Raw genomic sequence first — 22792 nt, forward strand, 5'->3', positions numbered from 1 at the left:
GCTATGAATGGTTTGATACTTACCATATTGTCAATAAACTCATCACACAGTTAATAAAACACACAATTTTCAAGCACAAAAAATAAATATATTATACCGACGGTTGTTAACGACTGACAAACGATTAATTTATGTTGCCTTTTATCGATATTTTAATTTTCATTTATGTTATCGAATTCGATTATCAAGTCCACGAAAGTGGATACTTTAAATTTATTTTCATAACACTGAAACATATTTTATGAACAAAAATTATTTGCTTATCGGAATTACGACCAGCCGCATCACAAGTTATCTTCCTATCAAGATTATTAATAAACATTGGCCTTAAATAAATAATGTCAGTTAAATAAATATTGTTATATTCTGTTTTTAAATCGTACTTTACTACCGCTCCGAACTGCTCGTTCGATCCACAAGATAAATAAATAAATTTTGAAAGATTAAATAAACAAACAACAACATTGAAAAACGTCGTAAACTTTTCAATAATTTCAACCGGTCATATCATTGACAGACGAAGCAATATCTCAGTTTTGTGCATGCCGATTAACTATGATATAATTTATACCAATGTAAACGATTTATAATTTATTAACAATCTTATCTGAAATTGGTTGTATCTTGATTAAGATTAAAAGTAGCACTCGGTTTCATTGGAAAAAATAATTATTGTTATTCCTCAATATAAACCGTCGTAATCGTAATTCATATCAACTATAGTAACATTTTTATTAGTGACATTACAATTTGAAAAGTATCCAGACATCATTGATGATGAGACAGAGGTTAATAGTGCGGATAGAAAGGCCGCTCTGGCTCTAAGCTTTTGAGAGTTGACATCTACAAGGTGAACCGAGAATCTTGTAAAGGTTGTCGCAAAACGATGGATGCAGGCCGCTTCTACACTTGATTTATTGTAAATTTATGAGGGAGACATATATTTGGCAAAGGACATCCCATGGCTGAAATTATGATAAAACGAAGTATTATTATATTTCTCTTAGTCTCATACAATCTGTAACTAAAGACATTTGTGAACGGGTTTGACCTCGCAATGGATCAATAACTCATTAAAAGCACGCGTCATAAAGTAATGTTATATTTTTATTTATAAACAATAACCTCTTCACTAAATTCTACAATTGTTACGTATATATAATTAAGGATAACCTATTATTTTCCTTCAGAATATTATAAACAGTTAAATGTTTTGTTTATTACATGTGCTTGAGAAGATATTAGATAAACATTTGTTTTGATAAGTGTCAGGGAATTAATATAAAGCCTGCAAATATATTTTACATAATGTTGTACAGTTAAAAGAATTTTCCTCCAGTATTTGCGATGCATTCTCAAAACTGTGACGTAAATGTACGGTCAGTTAATGCGAGCGAAACGGGATGCACTCGGCCACTGTCAAATGTCTAACGATTGTAGCGGCGGACGCGAGCCTGCACAGCATCATCTCGAGAGGTGTCCAACTGGCGCCGCCGCCAATCATTCAATTATGCCACTTCTGCGCACGGAGATCGTCTTCAATTGCCCAAACGCGCTCGAGGGCAACGGATGCTGCGTGTTAAAGTGCATCTCTCAAATTTCCGGAACGGTTTTAATCTTTAGTTCTCGCTATTTTAACATATATCTCTATATTAATCCCCGCATTATGAAATATTTGATTTTATTACAAAGAAAAAAAACGTTTATTTTCTTATTAAAATTAAACATGAAAACACAAGTCACATAAATCCAATAATGCCAAAGTGAAATCGGGTATTATTAAAAAATTATTAAAAAAATCTAGGTTACTTTTAAAGATAATAAAAATAAAGACTTGTGTCTATAGTAATAAAAATTTGACTTAACCCAATTACAGCCTGACATTGATTTAAGTGACATTCTGTAAATTTACCTTAAGATAAAAAAATATCGATGAACCAAAGAGTATTTAATATTTTTAAAACAGTAACAAAGAGTTTGCGTATTATATAATTAATTAATTAGTGTAACATCTTAATCGAATTGTTAATATTTATAACAAGAAAACCTACAACATGAACACAATTCATGGGATATGAGTGATGATACAACGTGACGCGGTACTTCGCCTAGTCTTCATTTGAAAACACTATCATTACCGATGATCGATGTGTACGACGTGTACAGCGACCTTTTAATTTAGACTACTTCAGCAAACAAAACAATTAATGACTATTTACAAAGGCGGCCATCATTTTAGACAATATTTATCCATACACATATCAGTTTCAACGCAAAATGCATATTAAAAAAAAATTAATCGCTTGATGTTTTGCAAAGCGCAAAATTTGAAAACGGTATATACAATTCGGTTTTTGTATTCTTAATAATTTTATTTACTTTTTTAATAAAAAAGCACTTTGTCGAATACAGTAAAAACAGCACTTTTCCAATACAAACCATAAAGTAAATTAAGCCTGTCTCTACTATCATTTCAGACCAAAATTGACAGTACATAGCACATTCGGGTAGGGGTCTAATTAAAATAAAGATACCTTTATTAGAGAAAGATATGGAGACTTAGTTTTTTTTCATATACCCTTAAGTAACGACACGAGAAGTGCGTTCATCCAATAAGTCATGGCATGCATTTAACTATACTGTAATACCCAGGTACAATTTATAACACAATATCCGCTAGTTACTTGAGGCGCGATGAGGTGTGATATTACGTTCCAATAACCTTAGCACATAATGTTTACGAAATACTGGACTGACATAGGCATTGCATATGTACCAAGATGACCTTTCACAAAATAGACTACCGCTAGGTAACTGTTACACTTTGCAAAATTAAACTTAATTTTGACTACGTGACGGATGTCACGTATTATATAAATTTAATTATAACAAAACCCGTAAAGGCAATGTACGAGCGAACGAACTAGTTGATCAGAGAGGGCATTGATCTTAGCACAGCGTCAACACAGACGAAAACCTTCCGACAGTATATTCAAGTGACTGATCACGACTGATAAAACTGAAAAACCTCAAATCACCCCGATTCTGGGTACTTAGTATAGAGAACAACAAACACCGCATACTGTCGTGATGAAGTGTGAAAAATATGCTTACTACACTCTTTATTGTATACGATCGACAAACCAGTAGAAGGTATAGATCCTCTTGCAATTTATCGTATGACCAGAGGAGATGTTATACTTCTGCGTATCATTGGATGAATGTGAATGTGCATATGTGTAGTTTAGGTTATATTTTATAATGTATGCATCATTAACACCTTGTCTTTTAAGTACTCTAACATATATGTTCACACCCTACATTTCCTGTCCCTTCTACCACTTGATATCCGCTCTCTTTTTTCTTTTTAATCAAATCTTTTTAACTGCTGTGTGAAAGAATTTATATAATGAATAAACACCATTTGCTATTAGACCGCCTCTTGCACTTAATTTTTTAATTATTTCATCAGATATTTTTGACTTATTGAAGTATAATATAGAGTGAATAAATAAATACGAGTATATATCTGAAATTACAAGTAAATTTTGATGATTAACGAACAACTTCCAAAACATATTTAATAGTCTACAAGAACTATATAATTTATGGAGGTCGATGTCTACATGGGCATGCTAATGAAGGGTTAAGTTACAATCGCTTAATGGAATAATGGATCGAGTTTGCAATAACTATCAAGGATAAACATATGGGACCAGATAACGACAAGCTTCCACTCGAATATCTCTTTATTAACTATTAATATTAATTATACAAATAATTCAAACCTACTTATAATTCCTTTGTAATATTAATTACAATTGGTATAGTTTTTAGCTATTTGTGTCAAGGAAGCAATTGATTTTAATAGTACTATGTAATATTTTTTTAATTTCATCATCATAATTACAGCAATTATACGGAAGCCGCCTGCAACCAGCTTCTTCAGACGACTTTAACAAAGACCTCTATCTACCTTGTGGGCAGACGTCTTACGCTGCGCTTGCCGGCCTGTTGCTTTTAGTACAGAACTTTAAGCTCCTCCCGACGACTATCTGTTCTGCGCGCTATGTGGTCTGCCTACTGCCACTTTAACTTGCCAATCCGCTGAGGTATATCAGTAATTTTTGTTCTTATATATATGGATTTACGTAGAAATAAATTTTGTTAGTTGCATATTTTTTACTTCGTAATAACATTACACTTAGACTATCCTGCTCCAAAATTCAGCACTAAATTTCGAACAAACATGAAGGAAAATTATAAAATATGTATCATTCTTTAAAAATAAATTATCTAATCTATCTTTGTTCTAAGAACAAAAACACGGTTACATATTTTACTAGACTTAAAAATAACACATGACAGCAAGATTTGACAAAATATTTGTATAACATTATGTTGCGGAATGTGGTATATGTCTAATTAAAACAGCAGATGTTTTCCGAAACGCTTTACACGTCGCTCGAAAAGACATGAGACGAGATACACAAGAGACCGGGGGCTCGCCGGTTGTTATCTCGAAACGCCCCTTATCCACGGGCAAGTGCGCAGTTATCGCCACATCAAAGAAGCATCGGACAAAGACTCCTTTTCTAACAAATAGAAACTAGACAGACAAACAACAGCAAAAGCAATTTATTTCAAATGTTTCCAAATTGAAACAAAGAATTTGCAAGAACGCATTTTATTAAAGCATTTTTAAGTTACATGTATTTTCTTAAAACCGTACGTAAGCAAAATGTATTGAAATTTCTTGAATAGGTTTGTTCTTCAATAAAGCTTACTTTATTCTATATACAAACAGATAATTATTGTTATGCAGAACTTCTGTGAAATTATCGTAACAGTATTCAAAAATATGTAGTCTCTTAAAATTTATTGTTAAGTCTATAGTAAAATATAACTATTAATCTCAATCACCAAAGAGAATTCTAATAATATAGTCACTCAGATGGAATATATTTAGAGAAAGAAGTATAAGGAACGTTTATAATATAAAATAAACATAGACTCAATATTGATATGGTAATGTGAAAAGTAACTATATGCTAATAGATACTGCAACAACAACGGTTACAGTCTGAAATCGATTCGAGCAAGTTGTCTCCACGACAATGCAGGGCTTTGAGTGGCGAGCGTGACAACACGGAGGTGTTCAATGCCGCGTGGCCTCGTGCTCTCTCTCCTCACGATCCCAGGACAAGCGGTGCCTTAAGCTCGCCTTTGTATTACAAAACTACTTTGACTCAGTATTGTGCATTGGTTCAATTGGATGCGATCAAAACAACTCGTTAAGCGATTGAATGCGAATAAAATTAATTGCACAACTATTTGAAGAACTTGCTGTCGTTAAGACGAGAGAAAGATTTTTATAGACATGCTTATTACGAGGGCAATAGTAATAATTCCTTTTCCCATACAAACCACAGTTAATTAAAACGTTTGTACCTAGCTGCCAAACATTTGACATCAATCGAATCAAAAATATATCAAGTATTAAAATGGAAATAGAATATAATCACATTATCACTAAATTCCTCCCGTATATGAAATAGAAAACTTGGTCGTAGTTAATTATTAAGACAAAACTTATTATTTTTAATATGTTTTTATTGAACTGTGACAGACCTGTAAGTTTTGACAATAAGAAGTCTGAGTAGCTAGTACGTACTCAATTACTAATATATTTTTTTACAATAAAAAGTTACGAGATAATAGAGAGGCATTTACAAAATGGTAGCGACGCGTCCCGCTCGTAATATTTCATAGCCAGTCCTCCTATGCACTACCCGATGGAAGTCACAGGGGTATGAATAAAATTACAATAAAAGATGTTTGCGCACACATATATTTAAAAAAAATATCTATGGACATGGATAAATTAATTAAAACATTAAGATTGTTCTTTCTACTTTTTTTAAATATATTTAGTTTAATAGTTTACGTAATAAATATAATATAAAGTAATGAAAAGGAAGAAAAATCTTAAGGTCATTGGAAGGAGACGGATGAAAGCCGCTTCCATCCGGTCCTATTGGAAATCTATGAAAGAGAACAATGTCCATAGGCTGAAATTATGATGATGAATATGTTAGATAGATATAATAAGAAATAAGATATTTTCAAGTTTTTACAAAAAACGAAGACGCTTGACCTGCTGGAAGAACTGTTGGAGAAATTTTAATGCAACTGTTTTTTATAATAATATTATTTTGTTAAACCAATATAAGTAATCGATAACATTGTTAAGAAACGTTTAAGAATTGTAAACAAGAGTAATGTTTGCTTCTGTCAGTCGCTATCACATTTTAAAAATTTCCACATATTGCATGATTCATAATAACAAAGCTGGAGAATACTGCAAATGATAACATACATATCAAGAACCTATTTGAACCGAGATTGTTCTACTTGTGTTCAAATAAAAATTCTATACAGTGTCTAGAGAACAAACAATACTGTTGCAATGTACCGTCGCAATTTACTAGCAAGCTTTGTAAGACTCGATCGATCGTCGCTGTGCATTATTCTCAAAGATGTTTTGTCTCTTTAAAAAGAGAATTTAACAAAAGCAAAAGAGATAACTACGTTTTACTATTTGTAAAATAGATACAGGGTATCTATGAAATATTGCCCAAGGAGATTTAGATAATTTATCGCAGAGAAAGGAAATCATTATAAGTCGACCTGAATTTGTGACAGATCTTGTCACACAGTCATAATAAAAACTAGTTTAACTAATTTAATCTTGTGGTTCACAGTTAATTAGGAGATTTATATCATAACCAACTAGCCGTAAAGTTTTGTGAAAGTCTAAGGCGAAAATTTACGGTCTTTAAAAAAATCATTGCGGTTTTGGAAGAGAAATTATGTGGCCCCAACGAAGACATGACAAATAGCTGTAAATGTCAAAAACCTATTATTAATTATAAAATGTGTCTATAATATAATAAAGCCCAGCGGATTGGCACATAGAGCGTACAACAAGACTACGGAGCGGCAAGCATTATGTCCACCTATTAGATGGACACATGACCTGGTTAAGGTCGTTGGAAAACACTGGCCGCTTCCTATCGGTCATTATGGAAACCTGTGTGGGAAATGCGACCCATGTCTAGTAGTGGAAGTCCTATGTATAATAATGATGATAAATCGTTTTTTTTTTTACATGGCCAATTTTAAATTAAGAAAATAATTAATGGCTTTGTCGATTTTAAGAAAGAGTCTAAGAAAGAAACAGATATCTATAGGTTTGTAAATTTTATACAAAAGCAGTGATGACGATCTCCACTGATTTGTCTGGGTAGTGAAGGTCATAATTAACACGATTGCCTTCTTTTTCTTATTGTCTAGGTAAGAAAAAGCAGGAAAGGAATTTACCAACCCAAGTTTACCAATACAAAACACACTTGCAGACAAAGAACATATGTGATAACGAAACACGTAACGTTTTATTATAGCCAGGACTAGTTTGATATTGCGAAGCGTTAGTTTTATTACTTCCGTCTGTAATTGCGTCTAGGTAAGTAAATATTTATATTAACGTTGCTGTATTTCTGCATGCACAAGCCTTGAACTCGTACAAATACTTTCTACACACTTTCCACACATGTGTATATGTCCACCAGCTGCACTAGTTATGATCTTGCGTGTGTGTGAAAATGTATTTATAAACAAGAGTCGCTAAAATTATTATGATCGTTTTAAATTGAGGTCAAATTGAAAAAAAGCATAGTAATGAAAATATATTTAAACGACGAACGAAAAAGACATTCCGTTGAGATAATAAATGACATGATGGAAACAAAGTAAATGTAAAAATTAATACATAATTTTTATATGAAGAACTTTGAGTGTTCATTTCGTTTTTTGGTAAACAAAATTTTATTATGGAGTTGCTTGGAAAGCTTTACACTTTTTTGTAAATTAATGTATGGTATGCCCAATGTAAAAATCACTGGTTTCAGAAATAATAAATAACATAATGATAATATAGTAAGAAAAAGCGTTTTCAAATTTAGAATTACTACATATAAAAAGTAATTATTATTTACTATCTGTCCCCGCAGGCTGTACTGCCATAAGTTATTGGCCATGGCATTCCTATAGAGTTTCGTAGTGATCACTTTATGCAGGTGATTGGAAATAGATGTAAAATATTTGAAGCTTTTTGCTTACAAATGAGCTCTACATTTAACTCTTTAAAGTTTTAACAACTTTATTCAATCACCCTATAGATATAATACTTTTTACTTAAGAATCATTAAAACGTAGCATCCGCTGACATTGTCATCAACCACCTACCACGAACTACTGTTTCCGGGCGTGACGCAACTACACGACCCTAGTTATTACTTGAGTGTCCTACTTTGGTTATCACTCGTAGTTTCCGAAGTTTAAATGATAAACAGTTCAATGAACTGTCAATATCAATATCAATCATTAAGTATCAACCTAACATAAATAAAAACAAATTGACACAAAATTTAGAAACATAGACACAAACGGCAACTTGAAATATTCTCTATTGATTTTTAAGTCGTCGCACGTTGCAGTTAAAAGCGAACCACGAATGGGCCGGCACTGGCGAAGCTGAACCACGCCCCTCCTCGTACAATAATATTATGCCAGCAGTTGTTTCTTTTTTTTTTCATAAAACTAATGAATAAAACATCTAGGACGTTCGCCAGATGGAAAGTTGTACGGCATTCTTGTAACATTGTAATTCCTAACCAGACTTTTCGTATAGAAAAAAACTGCTCAACACTGCGTCACTTTGACACATGAGTTAGTATGTTTATTGTCCCAAGTAAATATTGTCTATTACAAATTGAATACTATATTACTTGTACAATACTGCTTGGTGGAAAGAATGTCACAAGAATGAATGAATGAAAAATTGTCAATAAGAAACAAAATAAAAAGAACTTTAGAGCGATAGCAAGGAATGCACGTCAGTTCCTTCGGCTATCGAAGAGTATCAGCACTATATACATATCATACAAAGACACCAATTTCTATAAGGCTGAATTCATCAATTGTATTACATAGGCATACATTTTATCAGCAACATGACATTTTACTGACAGGAATTTAGCCGAAAAACACAAAGATGGAAGGAATTTGTTTTTTATTTGAAAGTTTACTCTGTTATTATTACCTAATACAATTCTATAAATTCAATACCAAGAATTTAATACCAAAGCGTCTTGCTTCAACTGTTCAACAACGAACATTTTGTCATTAGAAGAAACGTTCTTTTAAAACACCCTTTTATTCATCGCGCGAACGCAGCGTGATTATGATACATGTATAACAAGTAGATGGGAACACAATGACAAAGGAAACAATAGGGGCTGATCCACCCTCCCCCTTGGCCCACAGATCTCAACAAATGTCTCCTAAACATTTTATATCGGCCAAGGACGGCTTACAGTCTACTTGCGTAACGGAAAAAGCGAGAGCACCGGAGCATGATAGCAGCCGCGGATTAATGCAACCTATGTACCTATACGTGTAGCCATATCTGCATTTGTGGAACCACTCGCTCAAGCGGAGGCCTTCTCCCTACGCGATTAAAAAGGCAGAGTATACGTAAGCTATTTAAAAGTTGAGACTTTTACGATTAAACGAGATTCTTATCTACGTAATAAGCGTTTGTAGTAACACCGTGTGCGCTTATTTATAATTTGATGTGTTATGAGTTTTATTATCGTCGTTTTATCTATGGGATATCTACTGCTAGACATAGGCCACTCTCATAGATTTCTAAGGTTAGAAGTGACCTGCATTCAACTCTTCTGACGACCTTAACAAGGACGCCTGTCCACTTTGTTAGTGGACGTCTACTTCTCTACGCTTGCCAGTCTTTGGTCTTCACTCCAGAACTTTAGAGTCCAAGCGGCCATGTGCTCTGCACGCTATGTGATCTGCCCAGTGCTTTAACTTGCTAATTACATAATCTCACTTTCGCTCCTCTACCGATCACATTCCTGATTCGATGTCGTAGAAAAATCTCGAGTGTAGCCCTCTTCATGGTTCGTTAAGAGACTGTCAGTTTGCCTAGAGCAAGAGTCCGCGTTAAAGTGTCAAAAGTTCATCACTGGTAGCACATATAGATCGTAGCCACATTTTAAGGCACTGACATTGGACGAGATGTTTCGTACCTAAACGCAGCCCGGCCAAGTTGGATTCGACAATAGACCTCTTTCTCGAAGTTCAACTATCCTAGTTTAACTGTTTGGTCCAAACTTTAATTCAATTCTTTTAATTTCATTTCGTTTTATACGTTGTCTAAGAGCATGTAACAAAGTGGAGAGTTTTTTGTTATTAAATTGCGTTATAAAGAATGTTGCCCGGGACACTTGCTGGCTGCGGCTGCTACGTATAAGATAAGGAGACAGGTGAGGTGAGGTACACAGCCGAGATAGGAAATGTTGTGCTGCGTAAATATTTGCAAGCTACCAAGTACCTACGTTGTATGCGAACGCCAGTGTTCCGTGTAAACCTAGATAGCGACAATCTTTAAGAGCATCTATACGTCACGATTATCATTTCGTATTAGTTTACTTGATTGTGTCAAGGAAACTCTGAATATATTTCAAGTAATGATTTATTGTTTATGTTTCCGGACCGTACTGACTGTTTGTCGTAAAACACACATGTGAATTAATAATATTATTAAAAATATTTACATAATTTCGTGAAAAGCAAGCCAAAATCATAGGATATATTGTAAACAACGACTGCGCAATTTATTTGTTATTTTTGAAAACATAGTGTATGACCTGATTTACGATTACTGCTTATGCTTATGTAATCCGGAATACTACCTCGATTAGTTTAATTAAATGACCTTATAAAACATACCCAGAATCTTTGCTTAGAATTAACATAACGAGAGATAAATTTTAGTTACACAGGTGATTTAATTAATAGGTGACGCATTGGTCCTAAGATACTCTAAATGCTCTACAAATAGGCATCTAAGCACATATAAATACCGTGTTAAGTAAACTGTACTGTGCCATAATTATATCCCTTTCTCTGATAAGACTCTTGATAACAAGTGCTTTCTATTGAATCAGTTATATGAAACCTATGCATACAAAAACATGGTTGTTAAAATTCCAGTTAGCAGTTTCGTTAAAAAGTTCGAAATTATATACACAATTCAAAACAAATAAATTTTAGTTGCTAATTATATATCATAATTCAGCTATGATTGAATTCTGCGTAAGAATATTTTTTTCCATTCTTACTCCTCGTATCACCATTATCATCATTCCAGCAGTAAGACGTCCTCTGCTAGACATATACCTAGCCCGTAGATTTTAATTAGGACCAGTTGGAAGTGGCTTGTACTCAACGTTTGTTCAATCGAAAGGCTTTATTTTTTTTAAATTCTTATTAGCATATAAACTATACAAGAGTACAAAAGCTTGACAGATAGATTTATCTTGGATAACAAATAAATTGTATATACATTATGCCGTGACAATTATAACATTTCTACTATAAAATAGCGTTATTAGAATTAATGATTGCATTTAATTTACGTAGTATTATTTAGAAATACATTAGTATTATTATCTTTTAGTAAAAAATGCCTTTTTTTGCATTTCAAATTGAAATCATTCAATTAATTAGTGTAAAAATGCTTAAACTCATGGTAACCACGTTTATTTTGTATTTTGCCCGTCGTCAATTGTTATATTCACGTAACAATTAAAATATACATCAATTTTCGATCATACGTAACAATTATTTTATCTCTATTTATTAATAAAATATAACAACTTTGATAACGTGTAACCAGCAGCTAGTACAGAATTTTGATATCTACGTCAAATGAATACCTTTACAATAATTGTGGGAAGACACAATTTGAAAAACAAATAAATCTCACGCACTACCTCTTACTGTTTGACTACCACTATACTGAGACAAGTCGGATTTCAGCAAGGAATACCTACATTTGGTAAATTGTTACGCCTTAACATAACATCAAATTGGCATATTCGATCATCACTTTGATTGCAAGCCTAGAAAAGGTTTAATTGTCTATCCGACTAAAAGTGTTTGATTAAAAAAAATACGAGAATTGTAAGGAAACTGTGTTGCAATTATTCTTTCTTCAGGTGCATACTGTGCAATAACTTATTATAATTTAATAATAAGTAACAACGGCAAAAAAACTTCAAAATTGTAAACTGTCATTACAAAGACGATGAAATACATTTTAAAAATAAAATAGAAGATTTTTTTTTCATTAATTCTTGTAATATTTAATCCAAATTACGATTAAGTTTTAAATGTACGGATTTTAAAATGCAAATATCATACTCGAAATGCACGAAACAAGTAGAATTAGAGACATTTAAATCGCAGCGTAACAAGCCGCTAATTTGAGTTGCATTCCTACAAATTGCATGTCGGATTTGGAGGTAAATTGGATTCCCTTTGGCAGGAACGTGGCGCTCCGAGGGGTCGGCCTGCGTCGGGCGGGTTGCGCAGATGCCTCGGCAAATTTAATGAACCAGCGTTCACTTAAATATATAGCCCCGCCAGATGACGCAAACGAAGAAACGGATTAATCAATAATACGTTACAAGATGTAATTTTACATACACCTATACATACATACATATACCATGCAATCAACATTGGAACATCTCAAATTACTATTCAAATTATTGATGTTATACTCGGAGCCGAATAATTGTGCGGACAAACCGAGAGACTACCCAAACCCCCATGTTTTAAGGTGCGTTGACATAAACATTAATTTTATTAAACATTTTTTAACACATTGAATTAAAAATTTATCTTAAAGGGTGCCAAATATTGTTTTGCACAGGGGGCTCAAAATTCTGAAATCGGCCCCCGTATGACTTAGCAGTCAAATACCTTAGCTTGCTAATTCCGGAGCTACCTTGAGCTATAAAATCTATCATTAGCTCTCAATTTCATCCGATACTATGTAAACTGAAACTTAAGACAATTGAAACATCCGCTCCGTCAACATTTTAACGTCCTATGTCAAATTCGACACGGTGTTAAAATCAGTACATCTGGACAATACGCTACTTGTGTCGGCAACCAAAGCACAGAATAAAAAACGCATAGCCTATGTCATATGTGTGTTATTTTAATTAGGTTTTAATATCGTACATTCTATACGTTAAAAAAGCGTGGCTGTAGAGGTGTAGCAGTTTTAAAATCATGCAAATACAAAATATACAGCACGGAGGCAGCCGTTGCTCAGTTCCTGAAAGTATTGTTGAAAAGAAATTAAAACACTCACTGCCAATGAAAAGGTCCGGTGATCCCCTCTCGGAGGCGGTCTTTGAGAGAGCGTTGCCGCGAAGGCCCCGGGCCAGGGGGCAGGGTGCCCGCGCCGGCCGGGACCGAAGGGGCGCGTGCCGGAGACGACATGACTCTCCCGATGTATTAACAGTCGCGCACCGAAACTAACATCACACCGCGTCGTCCCTCACCGCTGTAAACGTGCGCTGCAACACAACAAAAGCAACCGAAGCCGTGTAAATGAACAGAAAGCATTGCCTGTGCTACCTCCACACAACTACTGCTACCAAGCGAGAGCTAAATACATTAAAGCCACATTGATTCTGTTACCAGATGAATATGCCAGGTGTAAGAATGGTGCAAATGTGAATTTCATAAACCTATACGCGATAAAGTAACGCCTGCCATTTTGGAAATAGCAAATGTTAGCCAGACCTGACTTGCAGATGTTTAAACATGTTGCTGTGCCTAAGCAATAACAAGAGGCATTTAAATAATCAAAATTAGCATTATACCGTATTTATGACAGATATTTAGATATTTATATTTAATAAGTAAATTATAATTATATAAATAAATAAATTAACTTGTTCATTAAGCTAAGCGTAAATGATCTTTTATGTTTATGTAAAACAAACAAAACCATCCTTATCTTTGTATATTTTACACCGTAGTGATTTCTATATAATTACACAACTTTCATTCGCCGTAATTATCAAACGTAAAGAGCAATCGGTACAATTTATCGCTAGGTACAATGACCAACACTTTCCTTATCGGAACGCAGTCCTGGGAAACATGGTTTTATAATTCGATATTATTTTATTGAACTTACTCTCGAGCGCACAACATCAATAACACATAGTAATACATGTTAAACTTTTAGTTAAGGTATTTTTTTTTCAAATTACGAATTAATAAGTGACTCTTAAAATTAGCTACTAAACTTAAAATATATAGATGCTACCAGTTGTTTAAAAACTATAACAAATTTATTTAATAATAGATTCATCAGAGTGGTTATGTATAATTTTAATAACCAAAGGTATACGTATACCAGATACCGGATACATCCCTTTGCTGCGGTAAATGTGCGCGATATAGCAGCCGCAACCACAAGTTACACTGTGGTCAAGCTAAATTAGAATATATCCGTGATTTCAAATGTATTAATAAAGCATCGCCTATATAAATTCAATTAAACTTTAATATTTTTTATTAATAATACAATTATCATTATCATCATTTCAACCGTAAGACTTCCACCTTTCGCCAACCTAAAGGGTCCAGCCACAGTCATTTATCCTTTTGGAAGACCAGGGAGGGCGACCTACGCCGTGATCTCCTCTCCAGAACCTTAAAGTCCCAGCGGTCATCTGTGCTGAGCTTTCTCTCTTGCTTTAACTTGTCAAGCTGCCGAGTTATGTCGGATACATTCGTAAATCTACGGACATCCCGTCCCTGGATTCAGTCTATAGGTTATCTATACGATTATATACTTCTTTAATGCCGTTATTATAAAACCAACATTTTAGCGCGCCCGTTAGGCCGATAAAACTTACCGGATTCTAACATCGGTACACTAAATTTCACGGAAATGTGTTAAAGATATAGTCTCCATGGAGCCTCTCGAAATTAAAATAAAATCAGTAACATAATTAACAAAATACATTTGATATTTTGTCATGGCACATATTCTTTTCACTTTTCATAATCTCCAAACCTTCATGTTTACAACAAAAGAATATAAAATGATTTTTTTTTAATTTTTTAAAATGAAAATTATAAAATTTTTTATTTACGTTGAAAAACAAAGTTCTTATTAATTTTACAGTCGACTGTTTTTTTAAATGCCGAATTAAAAACCAGTTCATTAACATCAATTCGAATAAAGAGATGAGCTCATATTCTATGCATTATCCTAAGCGATAAAACCATATTTATCTATTTTGTATCACACATCATTTGTCCGCATTGCCTATATTTTGATTATCATTTTAAATGACAGAACAAATACCTCACGTGAATTATCTCGAGTTGCTTGCTAACATCGCTGTGTGGGTGGTGTTTATTATGATCTTAAAATAAAACATATCGTCAATAGAGTGACAGGGTATAGAGCATATCGTCAATTCAGCCTTTAGACACCCATTACAAGGCCTACCTACTACTCCCCCAAAAACATCTTTGGAGAATAATCGTCACGCATAATCGTTTGGTAGGCGCATCAAAGGTATTATATGATGGTATTATAGTAAGCAGAGGACGCTGGTATTCATTCTCTGGGAGCATGTTTATTTTGCAGTGATAATCCTATATAATTAACGCACAATGTGTGAATTAAATAAATCTGTATCCCAAGAAAACCCGCAACCTGCGACTGCATAGTATCCATCCTCTACCGCTACTTTATTCAAGCAATCGATATCAAGTCAGTTTACTGAGTATCGAAAGTCTAATACTATCTCTGTGTATCTAAAATAAATTATCACTTTTTAAATACAAAAACGACATCCTATCGACATTAAAAAAAATCATACATATCACCAACTATCAACGTATGGAACTAATCTTACATGTATAACTGATATGATTTAAATTTTTCTGATACCTACTGACTAAAAAAAGATTGACTGCATATTTCTGTACCTTTATTAACAATACGAAGTGACATGATCGATATCTCAATGAAATTTACAAAACTCAAGCATTGTTTCATTTGTTACATTTTGTTAATTTAATAAGAAACACTAAGGTCATTATTTTAAGTAATGAAACTGCTACAAAAATATAGAATCGTTGGGTAAAAACAAATAAATATAAAACACATTACTATACGAATACGGGCAGTTCAATAATCATTGTCCGCAGATAATCACGATCACGCGTAGTTTTATATCAAAAATGCATAAATTATCATTCGAGGGACAGAGCATAGAATTAAATTCCAGGAATATGTGAAAAATAAATTATGAATTTCAACTTCGGAAGCCTGTGATGTTTTATGCGGTGCGCGCTTATGTAATCAGATTCCGGGCTCCGACACTCGGCGTTGCATTAAAATGATATCCACTCTTAATACCTTCGATGAAGCCTTAACCTAAAAGTATCAAGTTTATATAAATATTATTTATTTCAACCATAGATCCGTGGGCCTTGTTAAAGCCTAATGCTTGTAACGCCAAAACATCAGCCGACAACATGATAATTACGAATTTACGGATACACATTCTCTTGTTAATCTTTGAAATACAAATTTGAAAATATTTTAAATGAAGTAGACAAACGCATTCGAATCGTTGATGATTTTAACATTGTAAGTAATAAGCTACCACCGACTGGGAACCCTGATGTGTTGAGAAGAGCTGGCCAGAAACTCAACAGTTGCTCTTTTAACTGAAATTTAATAATTTTTTCATGTGAAAATTATAATATCAATCATGTAAGTGAGTCAACTAATTCCACATATATCGATCAGTTAAAAAATCTCGAATGCTATAAAATTTATTTAAAAAGATACTTATAAATTTAGATTTAAAAATAAGATAATGTATGCAAAGAGAGAGTTGCTAACAACAGTGAATTAAGGAATTTTACCGATTTTGGCTTTATTACTTTAAATATATATTTTTGTTATCCATGAAATACGAACTTCAATCACCAATCGAAACCATTCGTTCAACTTAAGTCTGAAAGATATATTTAGCCGGAAGTTAGGTAGGCATACCATTCTTTATTTTAAAATGAAATATTATTTTAAAATAGAAGGCAATGCATTCCAGTTAGAATAAAGCCGCAAAAGCTTTACTATATGAGATCATTATAATCATTGATAATCTTCAGCCCAAAATTAAGTTTACGTTAGTTCATAGCGCGCCACCTACTGAGAACTGAAAAGAAAGTAAGATGGGTTTGAAAGTTTTTTAGATGTCTCACTAATTTTTTCCTAAAAATTAGGACAATTAACTTCCACAATTTTATATCGTGAACATAATTTAGAATATACTAATATGATTTAGGGAGAAATGTAATATATAAATGAGTAATATAATATACAAGATAAATTTTGAAAATAAACGTAAAAATAATGAAAATAGTAACTTATCCAATCAGTTGACAGAGTTACAAGAAACCAGTTGAGAAACTTTGGTATTGATTACTCCCACACTTCTTAACAAACTCGTTAGCGAGGGTAAATTGAAAAAAAATTATCAAACTTTTACAAAATATTTCGCTAAATATAACAGATACAAGTTAATACGCAGTAGACGAATTTCTGTAATAACAAACCTACCACTGAATACTTTATTAAGAATAGAAACGCAAACGGCATTCGTATACGATATGACCCCTGACTTCTGAGATGGGACACCTCGTTATCTATAATTGAATCGTCGGTTTTCATGACTCATATAACAGTAGTATTACGTTGCTATTTCAAGCTGATATCCTATAAGCGTAAGCTATGCTCGAGAGACCATACTTGTTCTAGATTATTACAGAATCTTTCAGAATTCGAGTAATAGGATGTGATGAGTGTCTCTTTGTACAGACAAAGGCTCTCGCTAATGTGAAAATTTAGTTCTATTTGAGAAGATAGCGTCCTGTATATTCCTTTGTTTTTATTTATAACAAGTTATAATACATGCATATATAATATCATATCATGCAATATCAAAATTAACTTTTTAGCTTTGGAAAAAAATTCTTTAAATGTCTTAATGTAAATAATTTCGTTACAAAACAAGTAATTGCAGATGCCCAGCGGAAAAAAAGGTCGAGTTCGAACAATTTACAATTCACTAGACGTAGAATATTAAGCAGATGTTATGCTAGACATTTGGGCCTGACATGTAGAAATAACTCCGCCGCATCACAGGAAATCAACTTTATTATTCAGAGGAGGGGTACCGGTAAGTACATGGCCCCGCCGCAAGGGGAGCTACGATCTATATTTTTATCTTAGACAATATTTGTTTAGTAGGCTTAAAATGAAAATTATTAACATTTTTATTATGGGTATCAACTGTCTGCTTATAAAAGTTAACCGCCAGCAATTGACACTAGAGAAATTGTAAAAATAATATTTCGTCTAAATCTACGATAACATTCCCTTAAAGGAAAACTTAACAAGACTGTAAATTAAATAAATAATAATTAAACAATTAATTTAGTTATTGTGAAAAAACAGTCTTATGGTTCTGAAGTGGAGACCACAGACTGGCAAAGGTAGTGTAGGTCGTTCCAATGACAACTAACAAGGACATCTTGTAAACTTACGAGGAAGGCCTATGTCCAGCTGCGAAATTTCTACGGCTGAAATGATGATGATAAAAATAAGGATCATTACATCTATACATTAGTCATTTTTGAAATTTAAATCTAGAAAAATATGCCTGTCCAAATTAAAATGAAGAACCAAGAACATTTTGCACACTTGACAATAAGTCATACTGTCTTGCACAATAAGTCATTCTGTATAATAAATTGCATTGCATCTGTTCAGCTTCATTACCACAAGATAATAATTTTAAGTTATGTGAATATTCCATGTATAATGCCATTCTTTGACGGAGATTTATAACTTAGGAAGCCGTAAAGCTAAATAGTCCATGATCCGGTAATTAATAAAGAGATTTTAATAAGTACATTATTAAGAACATTAGCTATTAAAGCTTAATTAAAATTGTTGGAATTCAGATCGTAATACTGTATAGAATTTTACAAACCTATAGTATAAATTTATGACTTTGTAACGGCTCTATTGGTTGACGTTAATAAATGTTCATAAGGTGATAGGTGAGTACATAATATAGGAGTATGTAAAACTACAGGCAATAATAGTGTAATAGAAACACAATACATATTTAATAAACATAATGAGTTTATTACGGTTAACTGAAAAAAATAAAGTAATATTATGAGATCAACATGCACTGGACCTTCGCAATGATCCTGCTAAACGAAGCACTAATTCATACCCTACTTAAATAATTTTAGGTTGGTATATATAGGGTCAAACTTTCATTTAAATCCTTTAAATGAAAGTTTGACCCTATGAAGTAATAATGACCTAATTATGCAAATAAACAAATTTGCAAATTACATTTAGTTAATTTTATTAAAATAGCTCTGAATCTTCTACATATGGTGTCGGATTGAAGTATGAATTAAAATTGCTTTTATAAAATTATAAAACGTAAATTCATTACTTGTTGATTTATATATTTATAGTTTTCGGTTGGAGGCGGCAGGCACCGAGGGCGTATATCCTAAACTTCGTTTAAAGTAAGGTCTAATGCTCCCTTGAGAGCCTCTACTCCAACAGTGACATGGATTTTTTACCGAATCAGTCTCACATATGAGAAGTGCTAATTTTTATAGCGAGTCGAAAATCAGATACTAACAAGCGACAGTACAACCCTTTTTTATTTTATTTTAATATGAATAAATCATTAATCAAATACAATACATTCGAATTATCGAACAAAGTAAGGTATGCATTCAACCGCAAGTTAGAAGCGTTAAAGCTTGAGAAAGGCACATCTAAACAGAAGGAATTTATGCTCTCGGTGACGCTTAAATATTTCAATATGATTCATGTTCGTGGGAAACTAACAAGGCATAATGTAACAATAGGTTGTTTATCTAATTAGATACAGTACAAACGTATTAAAATGGATTTTGTTTTACTGCGAAACTCTACATCCTTGAAACAAAAGGGTACCTGTTATTAACCCATTAATTACTAGCTGTAGGGTCCTTCTGTATACTATACGGTTAATAGACAAAGTAGCGGTATCTATCTATATTTCTGTACATTACGGCATTACCTAACAAAAGTCTTTTTATTCTGTAAAAGATTAAAAACGTTGTGTTTCAACAATGTATTGATAAGGTTTTTAGTTTTGATGATATATTTCTCAATGCCTAGTTATTTTAATAGCGGTAGCTCAAAATTACAAGACGACTGAAACAGCCGCCATGGAATCCACCTAAGCAGTATTTTACAACAGTGACATTTTATTGTATTTCTACATGATACATACGTTATCAATACGTACAAAATAAACAATTTATTCTGAATCATGTAAAATTTAGCCAGACAGCAATCCCATTTTTATATATATTCAATATTTACATCACCACAAGATGAGAACGCTAATCACCTCATGTGCGCTTTTGGTTATTGAGAAATGCTGCTTGCCCTTTGGCATTAGCTTTAACAATTGCAAATGGCGAATGCTGAGGTGTAGGCACTCTTTACAGTAACTACACTCAAGGGCTCCCTCGGGAAGTTGGACTCATAGAACATTAGATTTTCCAACGAATTAGAAATCTCTGTTACAATCAATTGAATAGCCTAATTATGAATCAATACAATCTAAACATGTGATCATGATGCCATTTTAGAACAACATTCGTATAATCATAAATTATGGAAATTCTATATATTACGGTCTAACATCGATGTGATATCAAATAGCTCTCCAATGTCAAAATTTACTTTTAGATAACTTCCAATAACCAACGGAGTAAAAACACATTATCTTAAACATCATTAAATCAAGCATCTAAAAAAATCAAATGTCTGTCAATAAAAATTATATTTATAGTAATGTAAAGATTAAATTTAACATTCAATTTAAATCATTATTATTTAATACACTTAAAACCAAAATTAACTTATTCCCATAAGCTAACACAACGTAACAAACCGTTTACCTTTATTTCTAGTCAAAGAGTGTAACGGAAAGGTATGAAAGTATTTTCGATCGCGAAATAACAGCTTTAATTAAAGAGGTATAATGACAGATTTGGATTAAAACAATTTCTTGCATCATTAAAACGTTAAGAATATTTAAAGAGATCAGGTTGAAAAAAGATAAAAATCTGTTCGAATACATCGAGTCGGTATCAGCGACAGGCAGCAGCAACAGCTATCGATCCGCCCTCGCTCTCCCCTGCGAAGCGCCCCCTCCATTCTCCCCTCCACCCGCCCCGTGCCTTACGTAAGTCCAGCTGATCACACCCACCCTGTAACCTTGACAACGAGCCCTGTGCACACTGCCTAGACGGCTTCGAAACACATTGGATAAACAAAGTAATTTCCACGCTCAGATCTCATTGCTCTGATAAGGGTAATAATAATAGTTATTAGTAGCTAAAATGCTGATCCTTCATTTTGACCGAAATTCTAATGAGATAACGATTAACATAATAAAACATGTTACATTTTTAAGGTCATAAATATATTTTTTTTTAATAATTGCCTATTAAAAAAGAGAAACTCAAAGGTACGGAATATTCAGCCTAATATCATTTCAGCCTTAGAACGCCCTTTTGTTGGACACAGGCCTCCCAACGCTTTCGACGATATTTACAAAGCACGGGACAACTTCAATAATCTATCAGTTTGTTCGCGTTAGAATTAATTTAATTACAGACAAGAAAAAGTGTCTAACGATAGCCAATTAATAATATTTATATGAAGTTTATTCCATTTATGTATTATATATTGACCTTTTGAAGAGTGATTATACAGAGAACTTTCGTCATAAATTGTGGTTGTTCACTTCTATAAAATCATCTTATCGAATACGACACTCGAGAAGAAAGAAATGGAATATGCAAACGTCAAATCTGTCCCATTGTGACATTATGGCATCACTTAAAAGCACATTATATTTTTACTGAACATTATATTCAATCGAAAGTAAATATGTTTTAGAAATAGTATTAAAAAACGACTTGTTCGGCTTTAATTTTTTTCTATATGAAACGTGTGCAATTAACCTATTTCTTACCTAAAAGCGTACACAACTCCGAGAGTTAGAATTCATTATTACGCTGCTTAATCAATGCTTGTCTTTTTACGGCAAATACAAAACATGCTGATACTAGATTTGCTAAAATATTTACTATGTAAATAAATGTGGATCAAAAAGATAAAATTTATACTTCATAATCTTTACAAATAGATCTTTAAATTTTAAACGTTATGAAGTACGAATATCAATAGAAAATTTATCCGGTTTTACAACATTAAAAATGATCCATGAAGAGGATAAGAATTTAAAAAATTAATATCGCACTATTTCAAGTTATACAACATGAAATTAATAAGCTTGAAAATTCCACCAAAAACATTTGTATTTAACGCTTAATTTATTTATATTTTAACATCAAACAATAACAAAGTATTAGTTGGTCCGTTACGTTACGTTATAACCGAGTTCAGTTTACCTGTCCCCCTGACAATCACCTCAGAAGCTAACCAAACAAACGTAAACAAAAATAGAATACTCTGACGAACATTGTACAAACATAGCAAATTTGTGATTTTAAGATCAAAGAAATATATCGATTAATCTTTTGGACAAATCAGAATAATTTCATATAAAATTCAATCGCGAATTCTTATTTACTGCATTACTTATAATTAGAATACTGTTTAAACAAGAATTTATTCAGACGTCGT

General features: G+C 32.9%; 1 protein-coding gene across 2 annotated transcripts in view; it reads right to left on the bottom strand.

Moving 5' to 3' along the window:
- mtd (mustard) overlaps positions 1–22792 on the bottom strand; it is a 124665-nt gene that overhangs the window by 95873 nt on the left and 6000 nt on the right. The window contains exon 2 of one of the 2 annotated variants that reach the window (XM_068772876.1): positions 13310–13517. In XM_068772876.1, coding sequence (XP_068628977.1) covers positions 13310–13440 — 131 coding nt within the window. In that variant the 5' untranslated portion in view covers positions 13441–13517. Of the gene's footprint in view, positions 1–23; positions 111–13309; positions 13518–22792 lie in introns of those variants that run through there. The other variant, XM_068772875.1, reaches the window with a different exon arrangement.

Source organism: Battus philenor, unplaced genomic scaffold (assembly GCF_028537555.1).
Source record: "Battus philenor isolate CCGP_79_NKW_IND1 unplaced genomic scaffold, ilBatPhil1.0.hap1 SCAF_5, whole genome shotgun sequence".
Taxonomy (NCBI): Eukaryota; Metazoa; Arthropoda; class Insecta; order Lepidoptera; family Papilionidae; genus Battus; species Battus philenor.